The sequence below is a fragment of the Neodiprion virginianus genome, chromosome 7, assembly GCF_021901495.1.
Source record: "Neodiprion virginianus isolate iyNeoVirg1 chromosome 7, iyNeoVirg1.1, whole genome shotgun sequence".
Lineage (NCBI taxonomy): Eukaryota > Metazoa > Arthropoda > Insecta > Hymenoptera > Diprionidae > Neodiprion > Neodiprion virginianus.
The window spans coordinates 54,590-76,768 of NC_060883.1; the positions used below are offsets into that span (position 1 = coordinate 54,590).

Consider the following 22,179-nt stretch of genomic DNA (forward strand, 5'->3'; position numbering starts at 1 on the left):
AACGCTGGAATCGAATTGTGCATTTGCCTTTTGACACTTACTTTCTTGACGCGAAACGATTGCGTGACACACTCACACACACACACACAGAGTCACAATTCAATTTTTTGATACACAGTTGATAGCTAGATATACAGTCCGACATTTTGATCTACACGTAATTCAGGAAACAACAATCATTCTGCAGCTCACGCAATTTTACATTTGCAATTACAACCATCAGGTTGATAGTAGGCTATAGTGCTGATCCGAATAGGTGGAATCAGATTAGGTGACAAGTGTCGAATATTAGGAAAACATGTATTTAGGCATTTCATAACTTGACAGTTGAAATTTTCGCGTACAGCCTGCAAGGTGTGGGGGTTATTTTAATGATTTCGTTATCAATTAATTTTGCACACCGTTTGGTATATATATATATATATATATATATATATATTATAATATTTTTGGTACATTAAATTCTATTTCATTTTTTCCGTTGTAGTGGTGTGTTGAAACCCCCCGCCCGGCCATCTAATTTTAGTAAACACCCGCCTTGAGTCGTTCGTCACCTGTAGGTTTCAGATGTACTTCGGTCTTCGATGACTCGTGGCACCAAAAACCAAGTCGTACAACGGACCCGCACGTATACCCGCACGGGTTACAGGTTCTTAAAAATTTATTACCCAGTGCTGAACCGACGAGTGCATATAATTGACTCGCCTGAGCACGGTACAACAGAATAGCCTGCGTTCAAAAAACAATGGACTGATTTCTCATCCGAGTATATCGTAATAATACGTATTCAATCTCAAATGAACGATGGTTCGCAAAAACTTGGTCAAATTTGACGCATACATGTGACAATTGTAGTTTGAGCTAGGCAAATCTTTTGCAGATGTAACGAACGAACACATTCAATTTTTGAATTTATATCTATCGCGCCGTAGTGTCGACAACGTGTTTTTGATGAAAATGAATGTATAGGTATAACTTGCGACGGTATCTTTTTCGGTGGTATACCGATCAGATAACGTTATTCTTCTGATGCGTCGAAATTATATACACATACACATAGTATGTGCATGCGAACTTCCGGATCATATCAATGATGTAACTATATATAGTTGACAATGTTTCGTTTCACTTTGCGTCAATAACGAATTATGTGACAAACTCAATGGCAGCTGAATACCGAAATATGGTGAACACGCGGTTTTACTCGCACGGATTATACTTGCACAGGGTGCGAGGAAAAGTATTCGCGCGATGTATAATTGACTTTAGGGGTCAAGCTGGACGTATGGTGGAAAAGAAAATTAGCAATGCTGATGCGGATAAACAATGGAATTTTTTTCTGAAAACAAAGAAGTTCACAATATATATTTTTGAACGATCTAATAACTGAATAACTAATCTCGCGTTATATACGTATATATCGACTGCGTTGTACTCGAGTGCACAACTAACGCGATCAACTCACCTAATGTGCGAGCGCGCGCGTGCGTGCGTGCGTGTGTGTGTGTGTGTGTGTGTGTGTGTGTGTGTGTGTGTGTGTGTGTGTGTGTGTGTGAAAAAGGAATAAGAAACGTAAATCGTCCGTCACGAAGAATCATTATTCATTTTATTGTCGTCAGCGTTATTATAAATTATATACCTATAGAGCTGATCGCGAAAAGTAAGCCGCGTACAAGCAATTCGGTCAGTATAGGCTTCAACGCTGACGGGTTTAATAATGGTTAATTTTACGGGTGAAAACTCCGGTATTATCGAATTAACGACGGCTGGCTTGAATGGGACAACTGAAAATACTAACAAGAAGGATGATCCGCGAGACGAATATTTGGCAAGTTGGGAAATCGCGACACTGGCGGCGATGTTCCTTGCGGCTGTGGCTGGAAATTCTTTGGTGCTGCTCGCCATTTATCTCAGGGGATACGATGCTCCCAAGAAGAACCTTACAAGAATGCACCTCTTTATTCTACATCTTAGCATAGCAGACCTATTGACGGCAATTCTAAACGTATTCCCACAGCTCGCCTGGGAGATTACCTTCAGGTATAACAATATAAATTACACGGCCTCGATAATTCACACAACGGGTTTCTATCTTACAAGGCGGATCCGTTACAGGTTTCAAGGTGGGCCGATTCTTTGCAAATTAGTCAAGTTCGGTCAACCGCTTGGCCCTTACTCGAGCTCGTACATTTTGACGGCAACGGCACTGGACAGATATAAAGCAGTTTGCCATCCGCTCGCCTATTCCAGCTTTACGTCCAGGAGGTCGAAAATTACGGTTTGCCTCGCATGGTCTTTGTCCTTGGCTTTCTGCATACCGCAGGTATAACGTGCATCAGTGATATAATTCGGGAAACGTCGCAACAAAATCATTCACATTTGAATCCTTTCTGTCAGGCCCAAGCATAATTAACGGTAGCACGCTCATGTTTAGATAATACCTTTGCGCGTGTGTATACCTGTAATAGCTGTCGTCACACGGTATACCTTTCTCCAACCCGTTGCATCTGGTTCAACTTGGTTCCAATGAACTGAAGGGGAAAGGGAAAAAACAAAAAATAAATAAACAAAGAAAAAAAAATTACTTTTCTATAAACGACAATAATATGCGACGAAACAACGTCGTGAAACTTTCCCGTTAATTACTATCATTCGGCAGTTGATTGTGTTTTCGTACCAAGAGGTCTCGCCGGATATTTGGGACTGCTGGGCTACCTTTAACCCACCGTCCGGTGAACGAGCATACGTAACATGGTAGGTTTTCAATAATCTCCCGCTTATCATACTTGCGATACACAAGCATTATATATCATAGGTACGGTATATAGAAGTCACACACCAGTGCGACTTCGTGGTTCTATTTTGCCTGGAATTGTGAGTAACTGAATTAGACGGGCACGTATAGAGGGGGGAGGGGGCAAAGTAAATTAGATTGAAAGGGATAATCGCAAGGTGATCCAAACTTGTATGTGATCTATGTATACATAGAACGATTCCGTTGCCGGTGCAGGTACAGCATATCAATATTTATACTGCCGCTACTGGTCCTCGTCTATACCTACGCTTCTATATGCTTTGCGGTATGGAATAATACCGGAATCATCGGAGAGGCACGCGATACGAACGGTGGTCCGCTTCGCCAGCGGGCAATCATCTCCCGTGCAAAAATAAACTCGATCAAACAAATGATTGCCGTCATTAGCTTCTACGCTGTTTCCAGCAGTCCGTTCATCGCGTCTTTGCTTTGGGTAACTTGGGATCGGAATGCCCCAACATCACCCTACTTTGACGGTACGTTGTACAGTAAGCTCTGATTTCATTGGTTCAATAAATTATACCTGTAATACCAAAAAGTTCTGCGTATACGGGCAAGCGTGTGATCAACCAATTTTATTGCAGGTGCCGCATTTGCCATCCTCACTCTGATGAGTAGCTTGAACAGCTGCGTCAATCCGTGGATATATCTTGCGTTGAATCGCGAACTCTGGCGGGCCTTGATCGACCGCGTTTGCCTCTCAAGAAGTAATCGGGACGAAAATCGGAAGAATTGTCGTAAATGCAAGTACACATACATGACATCTATGACACGAACGCACGCACGCGCACGCACACACACGTAGGTATTCACTTTTATTATATCTACAATAATTATGACTACAGTACGTGCTGTATAACGAACGTCTACCTTACGAGACGCAAACAAACGAATTGCATGCATCGACTAACGAATAATATTTCCAACACGTGCGGCATAAAAACAATCGTTGCTAGGGAAAAAATTTGCTCGAAGACTTGGGGGCGGGCATTCGGCACCTTGTTCGGAGCTCCGCTCTCCCGCTGCGGTTTGTCAGAAACAAAAAACCAAGTAGGTATAATTCGAATATATCCTCGGACACTCGCCGAACTCAAAATGTACAAGGACCCTGGTATACTCATAGGCATGATCTTTTTTTTTACAACTATAACTTTGTCGCAAAGAAAACCACAGAAGTCCGTACGTGACCCCTCATAGTGTGTACAAATTCAACCTAAACGCTGTTATTAACAATTCGTTTTTCGTTGTTTCCGTTTCCATGAGAAACAGGCATTTACGCATGATACACATGTTCTTCCGGCGTACGTACGAAAATTATACACGTATGTATTTTACGTTATTCGAACAGCGAACGAGACTGCACCATGCGGCAGTACCGCATTGTCGATGAGTGAGACGACGATCGGATCGTTATACGTATCAAGAATTTCTCGTTACGCGAACTCGATCCTTCGCCGTCCTAATTTTGTGAACAATGATGGATGTATGCAACTAACGTGAACAAATTTCAATGCGGTAATAGGTTTTCGCATTATTGTGCCAACATTTACAGAAGCATGATATTTCGGTATCATGTACATACGTCGCATACTAATAGAACTGTAATCGTACGCGTTACCTATTGCTGTTGTTAGGTATTATCGGTAAATTATGTGCGCACGTAGAAATAATTAATATATGATACACGTCTTTAATGTAGCGATGTATATTTATAAACATCACCGAATCACAAATTTCCGTTCTTACGGTTGTCTCGCGTCCCTGCCCCTGCGAGCCGGCACTCACCATTGTTCATGGACTAATCTTAGAACAGTAATTAGCGAACATACGTGTTTCAACCACCGGATCTCTTTCGCATCGCGCATAGATATACTACGCGTATTGTACCGTATTGTGTGTGTAAATTTCATTATTATACCTAATAATTATACTGCTTGCCGTAAATCGTGACGGTTATGAAAAGGCGTACTAGGTACGATGTAACGTAATGCTTGTTACGATAAGCGGTCGTAGCGATTGTCGATACCTTTGATGCACGCGCGTAGAGTACATACCGATGTCACGCATTCCGTAACACTGACGGATGATACCCGGTACCTACCATAAATTCAAACGCGACCTCCGCGGATAAGTAGCTAGTTGTAAGAGATAATTGCAATAATATACAATAATCCAACTATACATATTATTGAAGTTAATTTAATTCACGCCATGTCTGTACATATAAGTTATACCAAGGTAGCAACGTTTGTTTAACAGAAAAGGATGTTTGTTTCTCTCTGAAAATATATTACGATGATTTACATTTCTTAATTGTGCGTTTCTCTGAATCCCCTCACGAGTCTTATTTTGTCGAAAGAATCCGAATACGTGGCGGGCGCACCTTTCAACGCTAATAATTGCACTGCAATTTCGTTGTTATACCCAAGTCGATGCGTCCGGATGTACAGCTGATATACATACCTGTGTGCATTGTACACGCTGGCTACATCCCCTGAGATATTGTAGCTTATGGGTGTGAGCTAGGAGGGATCGTTATAGTTTGATAGTGGGTGGGTGGCGGTGGAGCCGGGTGAAAGTCGTGGTGATGATAAAACTCGGCGTAGGTGGGCGGAGCCACCGTTTCCCAACCTCTCGGTGATTGATCCTGATGCATCTGGTGATGGTGCAGCCCTCCGTAGAAATACCTTGTCGGTACGCCGGCCGCGTTATACGACGTCGGTTCGAGGAGGCTCTGGAGATGTCTGATGTACGTTATCGCGTGTCTGAGCGACTCTATTTTTGATAATTTTTTTCCAGGAGGCTTGCAGACGGGAAGTTTCGACCTCAATAGTTCGAAGGCACGATTCATGTCACGCATTCTCGTCCGTTCCCTGTCGCACGCCGATTTCTTGTAATCTGAAAAATAGCAACCTGTAGGCAAGGAACTTGCATTAAATCGCAAAATGATAAACTGTAGGTATACAGGTATTCAAGACTCTTTCAAAGGGATCCCGCGAGACTATTTGTATTATAGATGCACCGGTGTCACGATTAACATACACAGACACGTTCACGAAACGTTATTTCATCGGTGCAGTGACTCATCTGTAAACCTGTGCACATGAATTCTGTGAGAGTTCATAATTTTTTGCAGATGATTGTACCTTTACCTGATTTTTTTTTTTTTTTTTTGTTTGTTTCAAACGACTCAACTAATTGAGACTGGAAGAGTTCAAAATCATACGACGGATTCTCCAGATCCGTCGTCTACAACGTACTCGGAGGGTGAAAAGATCAGACTTTGGTTGTAGACCCAAATTGTACTCGGTACTTGTGAATTGTCTGCAATAAGTTTTTCTTGTGAAAGAGATGCGACATCTAGCGGATGATTTGGGTTTAAAATTGTAATTAGTTTTCATGGAAAATTGTAGATTTTCATAATTTATCGTAGAAATTTGTACTTTGCTACGAAAAAATACCACGATTTTTCACGATTATCTACAATCTTTTAGGCATCTTTACGATTTGCTACTATTTTCTTCGATTTTCTACGATCTGCAATTTTTCGTAGTTTGACGTAGAAACTATTTTCGCCAGGGAAATTTGCAGAGACTGCCAGACAATTGCGTAACAAAATTACAAGAATTCAGAGAAAATAGGAAAAAATAATTTAGGAGAAGCGCAAGATTGTATAATTTAGTGCAGAGAAGGTCGAAAAATATTCCGCCGAATTTTGAAGTAGAATCATTATGATATATGTTGCATATTCGCCAAATTCTCTGAACTTCTCTCCACTTCCATGAATCTCTATGTAAATTTCTGAAGATGTGTGCGGAGTATTTCAGAGAAATATTTTCGTCAGGGTATATTTTATTCTTATTTATCGTTACTTCCGCACCTGCGCCGCAGTTGTTTCGGCCAGTAAATATTAGTCCCTGACCAATGAGTGAACTTGAAATCTAGCGGAAGTGTGGAAATATCGGAAGGTGAGATTGTAAAATCTCGACCCCCTTCACGTATCGCGCAACTCTGCTCATCTCCTCTGTATATCGCTGCCATTATAGAACGCGTAAAATAAGATTATAGCAGAAGCGGCTCATGCGTTTAGGTACATACATACATACATACGTGAATAGAGGTATGTACGGTGGTAGGATGAAAGTTTATTATGAAATTATTCGTTGAAATGAAAATCCAAGTAGCCGCCCCCCTCCCCCCACTAACCCTTTTCGCTCTGGGAGGGCTCTCTGTGTACCGGCCTGATGTGAGCTTGATGGAGTTGTTCCAAATGCGGATAGGGACCAACAATTTCCGGTCGTGGGACACGAATCATAATCACTTTTCCGTCATTCTCACCCTCACCCTCACCGCCATTGCCGTCGCCGCCGTCGCCATCACCTTCGCCCAGACAGCCTCGGTGCAGATCAAAACAGGTCGTAGCCTGATGCTGCCACCGTTTCCTTAGCGGTTGACGACGCGCAAGTGGCTGCACCGAACCACACGCCGCCTCTGCGATCAGATGTTAATTTTACGGACATAGTCACGATTTTTCTAACAAGGACCATCGTGGAACAACTACGCTTCCAATATAAGGCATAATTTAGTGAAGTTCGATCTGGATGCTTTTGAATAGAACAAACAACCCCAATCAGATTGAACAAATGGTTGGGACGAGTCAATATACCTATGTATAAGCTCACAAAATTCGCCCACTTATTCAGACTGTTATAACAATACCCGTGTATCTGTAACAGATCCCCCATATTGGTGGAGACCGAACGTGATAAATGAAATTATGCTTGACGCCCTGATTGTTCGCGAGTGCGGTGGAGCCGCTGTAAGAAATCCTTACAATGCTTACAGCCAGATATAGGATATACGCATACCCATTATTGATACGTGTGTCAGGGAGAGAAGTTGGTAAGTCTATTGCTAATTGTAGCTGCTCTACCCGAGTTTGTACCTTGCGTTCACTGCCGTTGCGAGATGGCCCCCGCCGTAAATATAATTAGCAATCCGTATCATTGACTCCTACCGTTATGCATTTATATTATGATCCATAGCTGGTGAACACGTACCTGTGTCGACGATCACAGACGTAGGTGCAATGGGTTCCTCGACAGTTGTTGCGGGTCGTCGATGTTGTTGCTGTCGATGATGCTGCTGCTGCTGCTGCTGCTGCTGTTGCTTCTTATTCTCATCCAAGTCCAGGAGAACTGGAGATTTCAAACTACTCTCATCTGTAGTTTCGTCTGTCGTCTGTTACCAGATATTATCAAATTGTATCGTTATGCCAAATGATTAGACAGAACATCGGTCTTACTGTGTTGTTGAGGCTTTAACTTTGACGAACGATTTCTTAATTGATTTCGAAATTGAACGTTTTCTTACATTATAATCAATAACTTGCGAGAAAATATTTCCCGAGGCATTAATCAACTGATATGCACCAACTGCACACGTCCCGGTTTGACGTAAATTATTGCCAGCCCCCCCCCCCCCTGCACACGCACACACGCGCAAGTGATTTTTGTAGACCAAATTCTCTTGCTGTCATTTCTGGGAACCGGTGTGTAGTCGGAATAAAATTACAAGTCCGTCTCACAGCGGTCATTTTGATTTTGCGGCCGGTTTCGAATCCGCCTAATGAACAATGTTTTCCTCGATGATGCAAACAAAAAATTGTTGGAAGTTATTTCACGCCAAACGTTTTTACCGAAGCAGCAAGTTCTTTTCTTTCATACATTTGATAAACACTTTGTCATACTAGCAAATTTAGTCAGCGAAAATCATTTGTAGATACCTATGTACATGCGTTGCAGGAATGAACGGGGATGGTTGACTCTACGTTTAATGAAAGCACGAGTACACATATCAACTCTTCCGCGTCTACCACATACTTTACACTTGCGATATCGTTTGATATCGCAAAATCCAACGACGCTGGCGAAATTTATCAACCAGTACGACACTCAACCGAAATGTCCTGCTCTGCGACGTTTTCCTGCCATTTGTCATATTGAAAACGTACATACCAAGTTTCATTCAAGCAAATATGTGTCAGCACCCGTTCAAATCCTACGCCGAAATAATGCGTCGCGGAGTGCCGGTACTTCACTTTTGGAACGTTTCGGCAATTCGACGACGAAGAAACAACTTTTAAATTACAAAGCAGACCGAGTCCTAACTGTACGTAACATACATATGCACATTATAGCACGATAACTCAGTTTTTAGGAATAGGTCGCTTCAACAAAAATCAGTGATATGTATTCTGGTCTCGCAAACATATGCTATGATGATTCAAAGTATGAAAATTGAAGAGAAAACGTCCGCGGCAGCACAGCCGTATATTTTTACACTAGTCGGCGCGCTCCAATGATCCGCATTCGTTAATAATTATGTGAATATAATTAATGACAGGTGGGACGAGGAAGGTAAATCGTGCAAACGATTAACGAATATAATCATTGAGTTTGTATACCTCTATTCTTGACGTATCCGTACAGTCGTCGCTAACTTCCATATTCTATTCCGTCGCCTCAAGAACGAGTGAGTGAACCCAATGACCAAAAACGAGTCTTCCTGCACCCACGTTGGTATTGTCGTATAACAGGTATGTGCGTATACCTAGTATTAATGAATCCACACACGAGCCTCTGGTACGAAAAATGATAGTGTAACAAAATTGATCCTGTCTCGTATCACGCGAAACGAGAGATCAAGTGACCCCCGGGAGATTTTTCTGTATTATATCTTTTAATATTTACAATTTCTCGGCTATACCGAGAAAATGCAGCATCGCTGGCAACAATTGAACAAGTACGTACACGTACAATACAGGTGCCCGTAGAGCGGAGCGCAATCGTCGTGTGTCTTCCCTGATCGGTACATCAAAATTATTAATTAATATTACAACTGTATAGGTATACGATGTTAAGGGACCTTCTGGGTTGGAGTTGTCACGGCCGACTAACAGGACTATAATATACGATATTATCAACTCGGTCTTCTCTTGTCCTCGTTGTTCTCGTATACACAGTCAGAAGAATGTAGATGCGACAGTTGTTATTTAATGTTAATTTCATCCGTTTATTAAGTATTCAGGTGTTCCAACAGAGGTGCTCATCGTTGTGTCAATAGAAATTAGTACCATTATACCGATATTATTCTTATAATAATATACACACCCCATCCACACGTGTATCCGTAAATATGTGTATCTATGCGCCCGCGCATACGTGTAAGAGGTGATCTGCGGTGTTGGAAGGGGGATTACATATTGTATAGATACCCACACCTACATTTCACCATTGAATAACCCGAGGGAGTGGCAATTTAAAAGAGTGCAGCAGCTTAGGAAGCGTCGAATTAGGAACGGCCGAGGTCGGGGAGATGTTTTGAAAGCACCCTAATCCTCCCCTACCATGCCCGCCACTCCGCCGATCCCGTTCACCGGTATGAGAAATATGTTTCTATAATGTGAATACACGGTTAAATGCACGTATTTCCTATCCAACCTCTATAATTGTACTTGCGGGCATTGATACAAATTAGAAAGTGTAATACCAGTTCGGGGAATGCTATAATAATAAACGTCGAGAATATTGCAGGTGGGTGTTCGAAAAAAAAAAAAAAAATATATCACCCAACTCGCGACGAACTTTATCTTTTAGCGTCAGATAAGAATGATACAGATATTTCAGTTTAGCTATAGGTTCTGCAAATGCATACGTCATGCTCAAATAGTTGCAAAAATTACGTGGGCCATGAGTTGGGTTTCTGAAAGTTATATACGGAGATAAAAAATATGTTGTATCGTGATTGTTGTAGGTCTCAGACGTCAAATAATACTGCAAATTGCAAATAATTATTTCAGGTATCGCCAGCACGAGAAGTCCTTAGGGAAAAAGTACCTACAACAATGATGTCATCACGAGCGTAACGCACTGGATATATTTAGAATCGGTAGCCATTCAAACTTGCCGTAGATGTCCAAACAAACCGCCGATCGGGTTACCGGGATTTAAAGAAGTTTTAAACGCACGATGTAAGAATTGATATTGCGTTGATATATGAAAAATTTACCTCACTTTATTCCCATGTGTTCATTCACCTCAAACAATACAATTAGTAGTATTTCTACGGGTATGGTGTAGTAATATGTATCGTACCGACATGATAACCAACGTGACTGCAACGCGTGGCATATAATGGAAAATAGATACATACATTCATGTGTATGCTTGTGGAGACGGATGGATGAATAGATGTGCCAATGAATATAGAAAGAATAAAATAGCTAATGTTATCGATCACAACAGCTACCATATAGGCTTATCTTACGCAATGTTATGCACAACGTCCAACGCTGATCATTGGGAATATCCTAGGATACAATTGACAAATATCCACTGTCATGTTGCCGCTGTAGGTTTATTTTCCCCATACAAATGCACGATATGAAACGTAGGTGGTCAACTGGTAAGAATTATCTGATTTCGAGATACGATAAGTTGAAAATCAGATTGTGCGTGAGAGTTTCCGATACGTAAAGACCGCGTGACTTACATTGCGATAATCGTCATTTTGTTACGCCCATCACTACAGAATCCCTAAAAAAACAGTAGTAGTAGTAGTAGTAGTAGTAGTAGTAACAATAATAATGATGACGATGACGATGATGATGATGATGATGATGATGATGATGATGACGATGACGATAATAGTAACAACACTAGCAATAACAACAGTAAAAATGACAACAGCTTGTAAATGAGAGATAATGACGGAATGTTCATAGTGTGCATCTAATATGTTATATTCGGTACGTTAAGTTTTAATTCTCCGAGTTGGCGCACCCGAGCGTCTGATGACGCATGAGTGATGTTGCGCCACAAATACGACAATTCAAGTTTACTATTATCCTTATATGTTGGCAGCGGACAGTTGTGCCTTGCATGAGCTTTGAGCCATTGAGCATTTGAAATGTGGTTGGGAATGTAAGGTCCCAGTATAATTAATTCGTCGCGTATTTCGATGCACGAGAAAATCTTTCAGTTCATTGATATGAGATAGCTTGAACTCATTCTGTACACGGGATATTCAAAGTTCAGTGAAAGCGTTATAGGAGCATATATAACGCCAAATTTTGTGATTACACCAGGAATTACGAGAATAGTCGTAGCGCACTGTTGGTAGTAACATTACTTTTTCATATACTAATTCTACTAATATTATGGTTACTAATTATTCACACCGCTGTTGCTGCTGCTGCTACTAATTCTGCCCCCATTAGAAAAAAAAAAAAAATAAATAAAAAAACAAACGAAACCCATCTTTATTAGTGAAAAAGTATCATTCTAAAATTAAAAATGAAGACAGTGATTATTGTGGTGTAGCTAGATGTTATGAAATATTGATTGAATGTGGAAAACCACTAAGCCGGAACCAACGAACACGTACTCCCAGTCGTAGCGCGATCAGAAATTTGGTACCGCTCAGCATCATGTGTAGTATAACGTCAACCTCGTTTAACGTCTGATAACATGCATCCGCGCCGATCCTAGAATTTTGTCACAGTTCCCAGTTTCTTCAGATTATCACTGTTTCCATTGGTTGAACACTGTTAAATACCTACCCGTTCTACGACAGAGTTCTCGGATCGTACACACAGGGATTGAGGGCGCGGAATCAGTGTATTAGCGAAGCTAGCGATACAATTCCGACAGTGAAGATGGAACAAGAGATACCAATCTTTTGGTATGCCGTTATTAGATCTATAAGAAAGCGATTTCTTATCGCCGTTGCCTGACGGCGACATTTTTTGGACGAATTGAATTCGGCGTTTCGGTACACCAGTTTGTAGTCGTTAGTATACTTTCACTGGTGTAGATCTGTATACGAACGTTGCCATTTAAACGATAATCACACAGCAAAATGTCGCTAGAAGACCCGGATATTGTTATTATTATCTCAAAGGGCTTGAAGAGTGACACAGACGGCCGTTTGTCACCCTGCGGTATCATTCGCTTCGTGATGACAGGGTAGGAGCAGTCGGTGGTTTGACCGTTTGTTCATAAGGTTTCGTATCGTTGCCTTAGTTGTTTCGACCGGTTACTGGCGCGGGCTGAGGTGACTGTTTTTGAGCGTTACTCAGATTTTCTGTTGCCCCTTGATGGGGATGCGTTGTTGATTGCTTCGTAAATGCCGGTTGCGGAGTCGGTCTTACTCTTGCCTGCTGACCTACGTTTGGATTTTGTCCGGTACCAGGTTTCACACGTTCCCTACTTTCACTCCCTCCTTCCACTGACACTTTGGACACATTGGGTGAGGGTTGTGCAGGCTGAGGCGCAGGAACTACCTTCACTGATTCGGGCCTCATTTCCTTCCCTGCACTCGTTGGGTTCGATGTCGCTTTTTGTTGCTGCTGTTGTTCTTGCCGCTTCGTTGGAGTAACAGTGACAGGCTGCTGTTGCCGGGGTGGCGAAACTGTAGATATGGGCTGCTGTTGCCGAGTTGGCGTATCTGTAGTGACAGCCTGCTGTTGCTGATTTGTCGGAGAATCAGTCACAGGCTTCTGCTGCTGGGTTGGCGGGTCGACGTTAACCTGTTGTTGGGTAGGTACCTGCGTTGGTTTTCTTCTAGACGGTGCTGGTTTTGGCTTTGGTGTTCCACTCGCGACAGGCGCAGCAGCTGAACCGGTCAGCTTAGAATCTCCGATAGATTTTGGTGGAGATTTCGCGTCTTGCCGTTCGACTACGTTATCGGCAACATTGTTTAATTCAATTTTCATAGCTGGAAATGCCCGTTTCAATGGCACCCTGGCCAGATATTCGTTGTATGGTGAACCAAGGTATAAATAATCTTTTAATATGTATGCTGAACTTATTCCGCTGATTTTGCCATCGCTAGTGTATAAAACGTCTATGATCTTACCATCAAAGCCGATTCTGAGCACAGCAACGCTTTCATGCTGTAGAAATTTAACACTTTCAAAATGGCCGATCCAATGCACAGCTCTCTTAGTATAATAATTTGGATAAGCGTCCTCGACAAGCTTGAACGGGGCTTCTAGTAAGTAGAGGATCCTAGCTAGCATTTTTCTGATATACGGATGGGGTGCTAAGGATTGGACGAGGATGGGATGATCAGCATCAGCAGTAACTATCAGGCTGACCAAAAATCCATCCCCTCCGTCCGTATGGATGTTGTCTGGCAAACCAGGAAGGCCTTGTATAAAGATTTCCGCAGTGCCAGCCTTATCTCCTTTGAGATGAAATTTTGACAGGCGAGATGTCATTGTCTCAGCTACCACTACAAAGCTCTCATCCTTACTCAGCTTGACTCCATTAGCAAAGCCAAGGTTTGCGACCAGTACAGTATTCCGCTTGGTCGATGAATCATACTTGATTAACCTGAAAAATAAGAATATTCGCCAGCTGTTGGTATTCTACAAGCAGGGTAAACCAATGTTCAACATAACTGGGCATAATCGTCGTTGTTCTGTATTTAATTCTGCTTTAGTACAATCGACAAAGCTCGATAATTCGATTGACAACAAGATGAAACTTGTGTATATTAAAATTGTTACCTGCCAGATGGATTTGCCAGACATGTGTAAACACCGTCCTGAAGGATAAAATCTTGGGACGAGTCGGTCCAGTATATGTCTCCATTCGCGGCAATGTCCAAGCTATTGGCGAGGATGGGTAACTTACCCTCTATCGGCTTTGAAATATCAACGATCATATCATACTCTCCTGTCATGACATCTACCTTAAAGATACCGTTATAAGGATCGGCAACGTACAATATTCCGTTTTTGTCAAATTGTAAACCTAAGGGTCGACCACATTCTTTTTCCATCCAGACTCCATCTATCAGACAGAAAGGTACCAAATTTGATTCCAAGTTTCAAGTATTTTAAGATTGGAAAAATAATGCATAATATTAAGGTCAGGTTGGATCAATATTTCAAGTAATTGATTAAGGAACGGAAATTTTTCAGGGAGAGACTCACCGCACGGTCTACCAAACTTGGCGATAGGTACAATATGATGCCCTATAATCTTAACAATGTCGCCTCCATGCAAGGTGGTGAACAATTCCCCGTTACGTGAGGTAAAAGATTCAGGGCCCTTTAGTTTCCCTTCAAACAGAATTTCGGCATCATCCAGTCTGTTGTTCAATTTCAGAGCATCCGTTAGGAACTGCTGAGGTGGCGATATACTGCAAAGGGACGACAAGTTGTAACAGAGACCGAGTGGCATATTTCTCATAAACTTTAGTCTTACTTTTGATTCATTGGGGATGTATAATTTTTTGTAGTCAAGTAATGTTTCTCTTCACAACGCATTTCAAGTAGTCAACTCAGCACAGTCAATTAATACGAAAATTACATAAAGCACAAAAACTGTTCGTTTCAGAAATACTGTGAGTGAAAATCTCATGAAATTCTACCATGTGGCACATAGAATTCAAAGCTCTTATAAAGAATAAGCTCTGATACGTGGGCTCTCAACGCAAGCGGTATGAATAATTGCATTTGAAGTAATGAAATCAGTACTTGAACCCATGAAACTTTGAGAAACAACTGTCGAGTATGTAGACACAGGTTTAAAAGGATGTGTAATGTGACAAGCTTTTCGGTATGTCCAAAAAGATTATTTCACGGCTTGAAGGACACGAATTGGAACTAGAAAACCTTTTGCTTCCTGGGCAACTGCTCTGACTACTGAGCTACTCGAGCTGCCGCTAAACACCGTTCCAAACTGCTACCCAAACAGCGAGACATGCCGCGTTACAACTCCCCCGCTCCTAGGGGCAATGTACCGATGAGAGAATACAAACTGCAAATCGCAAAATCTGCATCCCGCAGCCTCCACACTCTCCCGATGAGTTTGTTTTTGTTGAGAGCGAGAAATGCCACGTCACAGGGTAAATTGAAGAACAATTTTATGTTACGTTTTTTGCAAAGAGGATAAAAACATAAGTGATATGCAAGCTTGTCTATATTGCAGGGAATAACACGATTCACGGAACTCAAGCGTCTGAAAATAATATTTCTTACAATTAGTCTCCTTGCCCAGTATCAGAGTGAATTAAGTTAAAACAGCAGAAGCATCGTGAATCTTTGGCAAAGCTGACCCCAGACACAAATAGTAAGTACTAGCCCATAAGAGTTGGTGCAAAGAATCAATCACCTTCAGCAGCTTCAAGGGGTTCGCTTCATCAAACATTCACAATATTTAAGAAACAGTGGCAAATCTATAGAAAGGATGCCGGGTGGAATGTGGTTAGCAATCTGCAATATAATCATCTCATTCAATTTTCCATTGTGTACCTACTTGTATTCAGCAAACTGTGCATCTGGTGGTAGGCCAGGTAGAAAAGTGATGAGCGCCAGAAATAATCCAATATAGATGAATGTGGTTCCTATAGACTTTAGGTAACCCATTGTCGTAACCTGGGATAAAACAAAACGCATGTATCAGAAATGTTATGCTGCTAATGTAACATAGTGCAATACATTCAAGAAATAGTACAGATCTGAAATAACTCGGCGGATGCTTCAATAATAAGATGTATCCCGTGTATATCCCTTGTAACAGATCCTTATATGGCATGCTGTCAATGCATGCATCAACACACGCACAACTCTGACCACTGAACATTTGCCCACAATCGTACAGGTGTTGGCACCAGACGGTGGCCATAGGGCTTGGAAGGGTCTCTTACTAGACATTCACCATATAAAGCAAGCTAAAGTCACTGAAATTGTGTCTACTATAACCTGGCATACAAAAACATGATATTTCCACTGTAGCGAATGAGAATTACTGATAGCGCTTTCCACAAATATTGAGGAGTAACTGATTTTCTTTTATCTATCGCACTTCTTGCGAATAGTCTACACTTTCAGTTGGAGTAAGTGAAAGCTGCTGGGAGCTACTTGAAGGATCATAATTGATCGTAGATAAAGTATGCAATACAACAGCAATAAGACGTGTTTAAAAAATGCGTATCACGCGATAATGAATTTGGATTGAAATACTCACCTTAGATATGCCTAGAAAAAAGACGATTAACTATATCGCACAACGATTATAACATAATGAATGCTTTCAGGTAATCAAAGGAATTATGTATACTTCTTGTCGAATTCCATTAGAGCGGGTTGAAGAAATTCTCTGGGTACTGTTGTTTTTATAATGATGTATAAAATAACTTGTAAAACAAATTATCAAAATGAGCGCGAAATAACAGAACACCCGACAGGGGTAATAAGTTTGTTCGTATGAAATGTGAATATTTAGCTGACCCAAGCAGGTATACCTAAGATATCGCCGAATACTTCCAACTTGCCGCGTCACGCACGGCAACATAACGGTCACAGGTAAAAAAAAAAAAAAAAAAAAAACAATCAAGCATAAGTTGCTACGCGTACAGCGACAATTTTTATATAGTTTAAATTAAGTTGGGACCTAAATGCGATTTTGGAGCAAGATATTTCTAAGAAAACGGCATTATCGTGGATTCGGTAGAAACACCGAGGGTCAAGTATAAAAATTATTACCAGTCTCAGAACGGTGCTAAGGATGTACGATGAGTGATTTTTCACGTTCACAGTTGATCACGAATGACGGTTAACGACTGTTGAATTTTTGGGTTCGTTGACTTGGCCAATCCTATCCTCTTTGGATTTCGCTGGACTTTGCCCACACATCACCACAGGTCGACAACACCGCAGGTATGGAAGATATAACTTCAATGGAATACATCCTAGGTAGACGTACCGTAAACCTCAAGAGCATTCGTTGGAAACTGTATTTCAGTCGTTGAAAACCGGTGTCAAAATGAACGAAGCCACCTGACTGGCCATCTGACTGAAGAGAATGAGGGAAGGAGAGAGAGAGAGAGTGAGAGAGAGAGAGAAGAGAAAACGAGAATGAGGAAGCAAGAGAGCTGGATACAACTGGCGAGAAAGGGAGATCACTAGAGTCTTTCTGGTAGTATCTGGCAAGCGCGACTTCATGATGCGGCAAAGTAGCGCGCATTTTGAAAATATACTGCGCGTAAGCGCAGGAATTCACCATTGGTTAGTTTACCAACTCTCGAAAGTTTGTAGTAAAAACGGGTTAAACGATTCCGAAACTCCATAGAAACTCCACGTATTATTCGGATTATTTCGAGTTAGTGCGAACGGTGCACTTAGCCAATTCTCGATGGGTGGACAACTGTGATGGGGACGCTTCTGTTGCAGGAAGAGAGAGCACATTGTCTAACTACGTTCCTCTCCCTCGCCCTCATTGGGGGACATTATCGGGCGTTACGGCACTCTTTCAGCGCCGATGCATTCTCCATGTGCATACATATTATTATTTCATTCCTCGACGTATTCAATAACATGGGTATAGTGGCTATGTTTGACAGTTTCGAATATGTATTATCATAGCGAATATAAGTTGTATCAGTATAAGACATCTATTCGAATGTGTGCGTTGTGTGATGAACACTGATTTGTTACGTACTGGCATCATATTGGACCGACGACTGATTTCGGACTGATTTACGATTTCCTGCACGCCGGCATAATATTTTCTATCGTCTGCGGGCACAAAAACTAAGCCGTAGATAACCCATACACGACCTAGGTACACGACTGGTCGAAGTAATTGACGAAAATGCTGGGGCGAAAAAAAATCGAGGAGTTAGAAGTGTGTGTGAAATTGGACGAACCTTTAACTAGTGACTCGTGTTGCAAATTAATTTTGGAGCTGGTCAAATATCTGTTGTATCAAAAGCAACAGATTCCGGTGAGCTACGAGTATTTACTGCGACTGGGAGCTTCGTCGGTAGGAGTCAACGACAGGAGTTTGGCAACGGCGAGAGCAACATTGAGTTGCCTGGAGAATATTTCGGAACATTTAAATACCGAATTATGTTGCGAGAGTTCAGCGGTAAAGGAAATCTTTATATCAATGGGCGCGACAATACTTGCTCCAAAATTCTGCCTTCGAGTGAGCCTTCCCCCAGAAATACTCAGTGGACAGTGCCATTTCAAACAGCAGCATTCCCCTCGTAAGCCGCTATTGAACCTCATGAGGTACGACACTGTGATCCCCCTTGTTATCTATCACCTGCTTATGGTCTATCTTTCATGTTATTATTTTTCCCAGATCCATAACGGAGAGCGTAGATTTTCAAGAGGCTATGGCGTTGCCTTTGATGCCCACGAATACGTTTTTCCTCTTGCAAAAGAGAGATTGCAACAAGGTGTCGGAATTCTTTCTGCCTAAACCACGTTACGCGATAACTAATGCGACGGCAGGAAGTCGTTTACACCTAAAGCTGTCCCATAAAAGTCAAGAAATGCGGAATTGCAATTGCAAGAATACAGTAAGCGTATATCGAGATCGAGATGCTTCGTATTCGGAATTGGCACCTAGTCAGAACACAGACGGACACCACAGTACTGAAAAAATATTTGAAGGGGGCCAAGACAGTATTTACCAATGGTATCAGTCCAGAGACATTATCAAAGGCTTCAAGTTTTCTCGGTGATGCAATCATTGTTTTTTGTTCACCCTTCTGGCAAAACTTTATTGTTTATTATATCATCCAGGCTGATAAATGATTAGCCGATTATTTAGTTCGTATAATTGATGAAATGGTTATAACCTTGAGCATCAGATGTCGATTTTTATGGACAATCGCTGAGCACTTTCTCAGTTGTGTAATGTTTTATATCTATTAAGCCGTAATATGTAAATACGCAATTGAATATATCCAGTCTTGCTGCAAATGAATTTAAAAAGCCAATCGAAAACACGAAATTCAACAGCCATGTTTGCGGCCTGACCCCAGGTATAACAGTAAACACTCACTGGGCAAAATGGAATAACCATTCAGTTCTGTGAATCGATCAAGCTTTTACTTTGTATAGATTGAACAATTATTAACTTCGTTCGGAAGATTGCTTGAAATTGAAAGATTTTCGTTGTCACGAGGCAAGATGCTACGTTACGTAAGACGTTGTGTCGAAATTTTCCATTACATGCATTCAACGTCAGTAAATTGTAATTTACGATCTTGACGTCCGCAGCATCTATCAGAGATGTGCCGTTCAATACCATCTACCAAAATGTATTTGGTCTCGAAGGGGTCAAGGGCCGTACCACTGATAGGCTCGTTTCGCTTGATAACCCTCTTAACTCGGCGCTACGGTGTTCAGGTCACTAACTATTGGATCATCTCGGTTATTGCATCAGCCGTTTGGCAAGTGACATCTACTTGAATTGAACAAGCTTTGCGCGTGGCCCGCTCGCTTACAACCTATTACAAATTACACATACCGACAGGTTTACGGTTTTGCTTCCTGTGTATTCGCGAAACGACGTTTATAAGAAATGATAATTTTTTTCATCAAAGCTAGTACGTAACTAGGGAAAAGAACCAACGAAATCATAACGATGAGACGCAACAAGGCCTATCTCTCCCGTCCGGTCAAATGTCTGCTTGTCAAACCGGCTGTTTACGTAAGCAGCACAGCTGAATTGAGAGATAACAATATTGCACAACCGTGCGAAAAATGTTTCTTGCGTTATATAAAAAATTGATATGTAAGCTTGACTATCACTGGGCATTGGCACATGCGGTTTCAAAAACAAGTAAGAAAAAACGAGGAATTGAATATAGAGAGAGGGACTGACAATGGTAGAAGCAGTGGGGTGATATGCGTTAAAGTAACGGCCCAGCTAGTAGAAGTCCTCAGTTCGAATCGTGTTGCTGCAAACTGTGCTGGTCGTCAGTTCGTTACGCAATGGGTGTTTTAAAATATCTGAAGCCCGAGGACAAGGAGTTTTATGAGAAAAATGGATTCATCAAGCTGAGTGGAATATTCAGCGAGGCCGAGATGGAAGAGATTTCTCAAGAATACAACGAGCTTTTCGAGCGCAAGACCAGAGAGAATCTGGAGGGACTGGAATCCGCATGGAGCGGGGATAGGGTGAAGCAAGAGGCTGGGTTTATTGATTATACGGTTTGTACATCATAACGTTTTTGCTTAGCCTTAATTTTCCGAGCACTTGTATTTTCTACGTGTATCTCTCCGGTGCTCCACTTTTAACGATCGAGTAATTCTATGTTTCCACGGGCTTGCTAACAGGTGAAGGCGATCCACAACTTACAAATGCACAGTTCCGTTTTCACCAGAGTGATAATGAATTCAAAGTTGCTAGATGCCATGGAAGATGTGCTGGGTACTCCAGATGTCTTGTTGCATCACACCAAGGCGCACATAAAGCCCCCTGAGAATGGAGCACCTTATCTGATGCATCAAGACTATCCCTACTTTCCCTTCAAAAATCACACCATGGTAGCTGTATTTTTACACCTGGATGATACTACTCCGGAGAATGGAGGCTTAGCAGTTTATCCAGGAAGTCATAAACTTGGACCTCTGGCTGACAAAGGTATAACGGATGAGCAGGGTGAACAATATCACTGGGTAGATCAAAACAAATGGCCATTGAAGGGTGCGACCCCTATCTCGGCGAAGAAGGGTGAAGTAATCGTTTTCTCTTACCTCCTCCTTCACGGATCATATTTGAATCTCTCCGACCGTGCTCGAAGGATGTTCCTTTTACAACTCAGAGCCGCAGATGATGAACCTACGAGAGCATGTCATCAATCACCGGCACAAAATCTTGTCCTGCGTGGTAGGAATGTACATCGTAGCGCAAACATGGCCACGCGATTCGCTGACTAATTCACGAACTTCTATATTTATTCGCTTTTCTGTACCGCCAATATCTTGCTCATTTGTTGCCTGTCTATGTGATTGGTATAACTGGATTGTTTTTCGCAACAGTTGTATGTAATCTATGTAACATGTGTACGCCATGTGCGTGTAGTGTTGATAATTTTAAATAAAATACCCGAGGCCTTGGCAGCAAGAAACATCAAACGTCTCCATGCCAGTCCCAGTGTTCTCAATCTGTCATTGCTTGTACGCTCGACTGATAATAGCAGTTTTATATGCACACAATTGTACGCATCATATGTTAAAGTGAGTAATCGTGCAAGAATATCTGCTTGAGAAAGCACAACAAACTCTGCCTGAGTTTTACTATATACCAGCGCCAACCACTCCCGCATGATTATTACAACTAATTAGTATGGCTGAATATAGGTCATACAACTCTTATCCTTTCACGTTATCATTGGCAATTTCACCTTTTCCATTATACTTTCCCAATTACTCTTTGGTCTGTTATGTATGAAATATTCTCAGATTTTTTGAGGTATTGTGAAATCTCGAAAAATTTTTGCTGATCGAGGCAGGTGTTGAAAAAATTTACGAAATCTCGGGAGGTCCT

The 22,179-nt window shown here is 41.7% G+C and overlaps 4 protein-coding genes across 8 annotated transcripts; 3 read left to right on the forward strand and 1 right to left on the reverse strand.

Moving 5' to 3' along the window:
• The first annotated feature begins 1,547 nt into the window (after nucleotides 1–1,547).
• LOC124309191 (cephalotocin receptor 1-like) lies at nucleotides 1,548–10,865 on the forward strand. Of its 3 annotated transcripts, XM_046772571.1 has the most exons (6): nucleotides 1,548–2,040; nucleotides 2,116–2,323; nucleotides 2,660–2,754; nucleotides 3,011–3,291; nucleotides 3,400–3,558; nucleotides 7,861–8,145. In XM_046772571.1, exons 1-6 carry the CDS (start codon nucleotides 1,718–1,720, stop codon nucleotides 7,953–7,955), a joined length of 1,161 nt encoding a protein of 386 aa, XP_046628527.1. In that variant the 5' UTR covers nucleotides 1,548–1,717; the 3' UTR covers nucleotides 7,956–8,145. The 3 variants fall into 3 exon arrangements, with proteins under 3 accessions (XP_046628527.1, XP_046628526.1, XP_046628525.1); XM_046772570.1 differs by lacking the exon at nucleotides 7,861–8,145 and adding an exon at nucleotides 10,677–10,865 and having other exon boundaries at nucleotides 1,548–2,323; XM_046772569.1 differs by having other exon boundaries at nucleotides 1,548–2,323.
• Nucleotides 10,866–10,871: 6 nt separating this feature from the next.
• LOC124309187 (adipocyte plasma membrane-associated protein-like) lies at nucleotides 10,872–17,691 on the reverse strand. Of its 2 annotated transcripts, none has more exons than XM_046772561.1 (5): nucleotides 17,376–17,691; nucleotides 16,147–16,265; nucleotides 14,820–15,028; nucleotides 14,391–14,676; nucleotides 10,872–14,214 (listed from the first exon to the last, which is right to left on the reverse strand). In XM_046772561.1, exons 2-5 carry the CDS (start codon nucleotides 16,254–16,256, stop codon nucleotides 12,897–12,899), a joined length of 1,923 nt encoding a protein of 640 aa, XP_046628517.1. In that variant the 5' UTR covers nucleotides 16,257–16,265; nucleotides 17,376–17,691; the 3' UTR covers nucleotides 10,872–12,896. The 2 variants fall into 2 exon arrangements, with proteins under 2 accessions (XP_046628517.1, XP_046628518.1); XM_046772562.1 differs by lacking the exon at nucleotides 17,376–17,691 and adding an exon at nucleotides 16,858–17,156.
• A 60-nt stretch (nucleotides 17,692–17,751) lies between these two features.
• On the forward strand, nucleotides 17,752–19,628 carry LOC124309198 (MAD2L1-binding protein-like). Of its 2 annotated transcripts, XM_046772588.1 has the most exons (4): nucleotides 17,752–17,897; nucleotides 18,063–18,377; nucleotides 18,422–18,905; nucleotides 18,979–19,628. In XM_046772588.1, exons 3-4 carry the CDS (start codon nucleotides 18,484–18,486, stop codon nucleotides 19,361–19,363), a joined length of 807 nt encoding a protein of 268 aa, XP_046628544.1. In that variant the 5' UTR covers nucleotides 17,752–17,897; nucleotides 18,063–18,377; nucleotides 18,422–18,483; the 3' UTR covers nucleotides 19,364–19,628. The 2 variants fall into 2 exon arrangements, with proteins under 2 accessions (XP_046628544.1, XP_046628543.1); XM_046772587.1 differs by having other exon boundaries at nucleotides 17,779–18,377.
• Nucleotides 19,629–20,454: 826 nt separating this feature from the next.
• Nucleotides 20,455–21,760, forward strand: LOC124309197 (probable alpha-ketoglutarate-dependent hypophosphite dioxygenase). Its single transcript, XM_046772586.1, has 2 exons — nucleotides 20,455–20,840; nucleotides 20,967–21,760. The coding sequence occupies exons 1-2, from the start codon at nucleotides 20,622–20,624 to the stop codon at nucleotides 21,567–21,569; spliced, it is 822 nt and encodes a 273-aa protein (XP_046628542.1). The 5' UTR covers nucleotides 20,455–20,621; the 3' UTR covers nucleotides 21,570–21,760.
• Nucleotides 21,761–22,179: the final 419 nt, after the last annotated feature.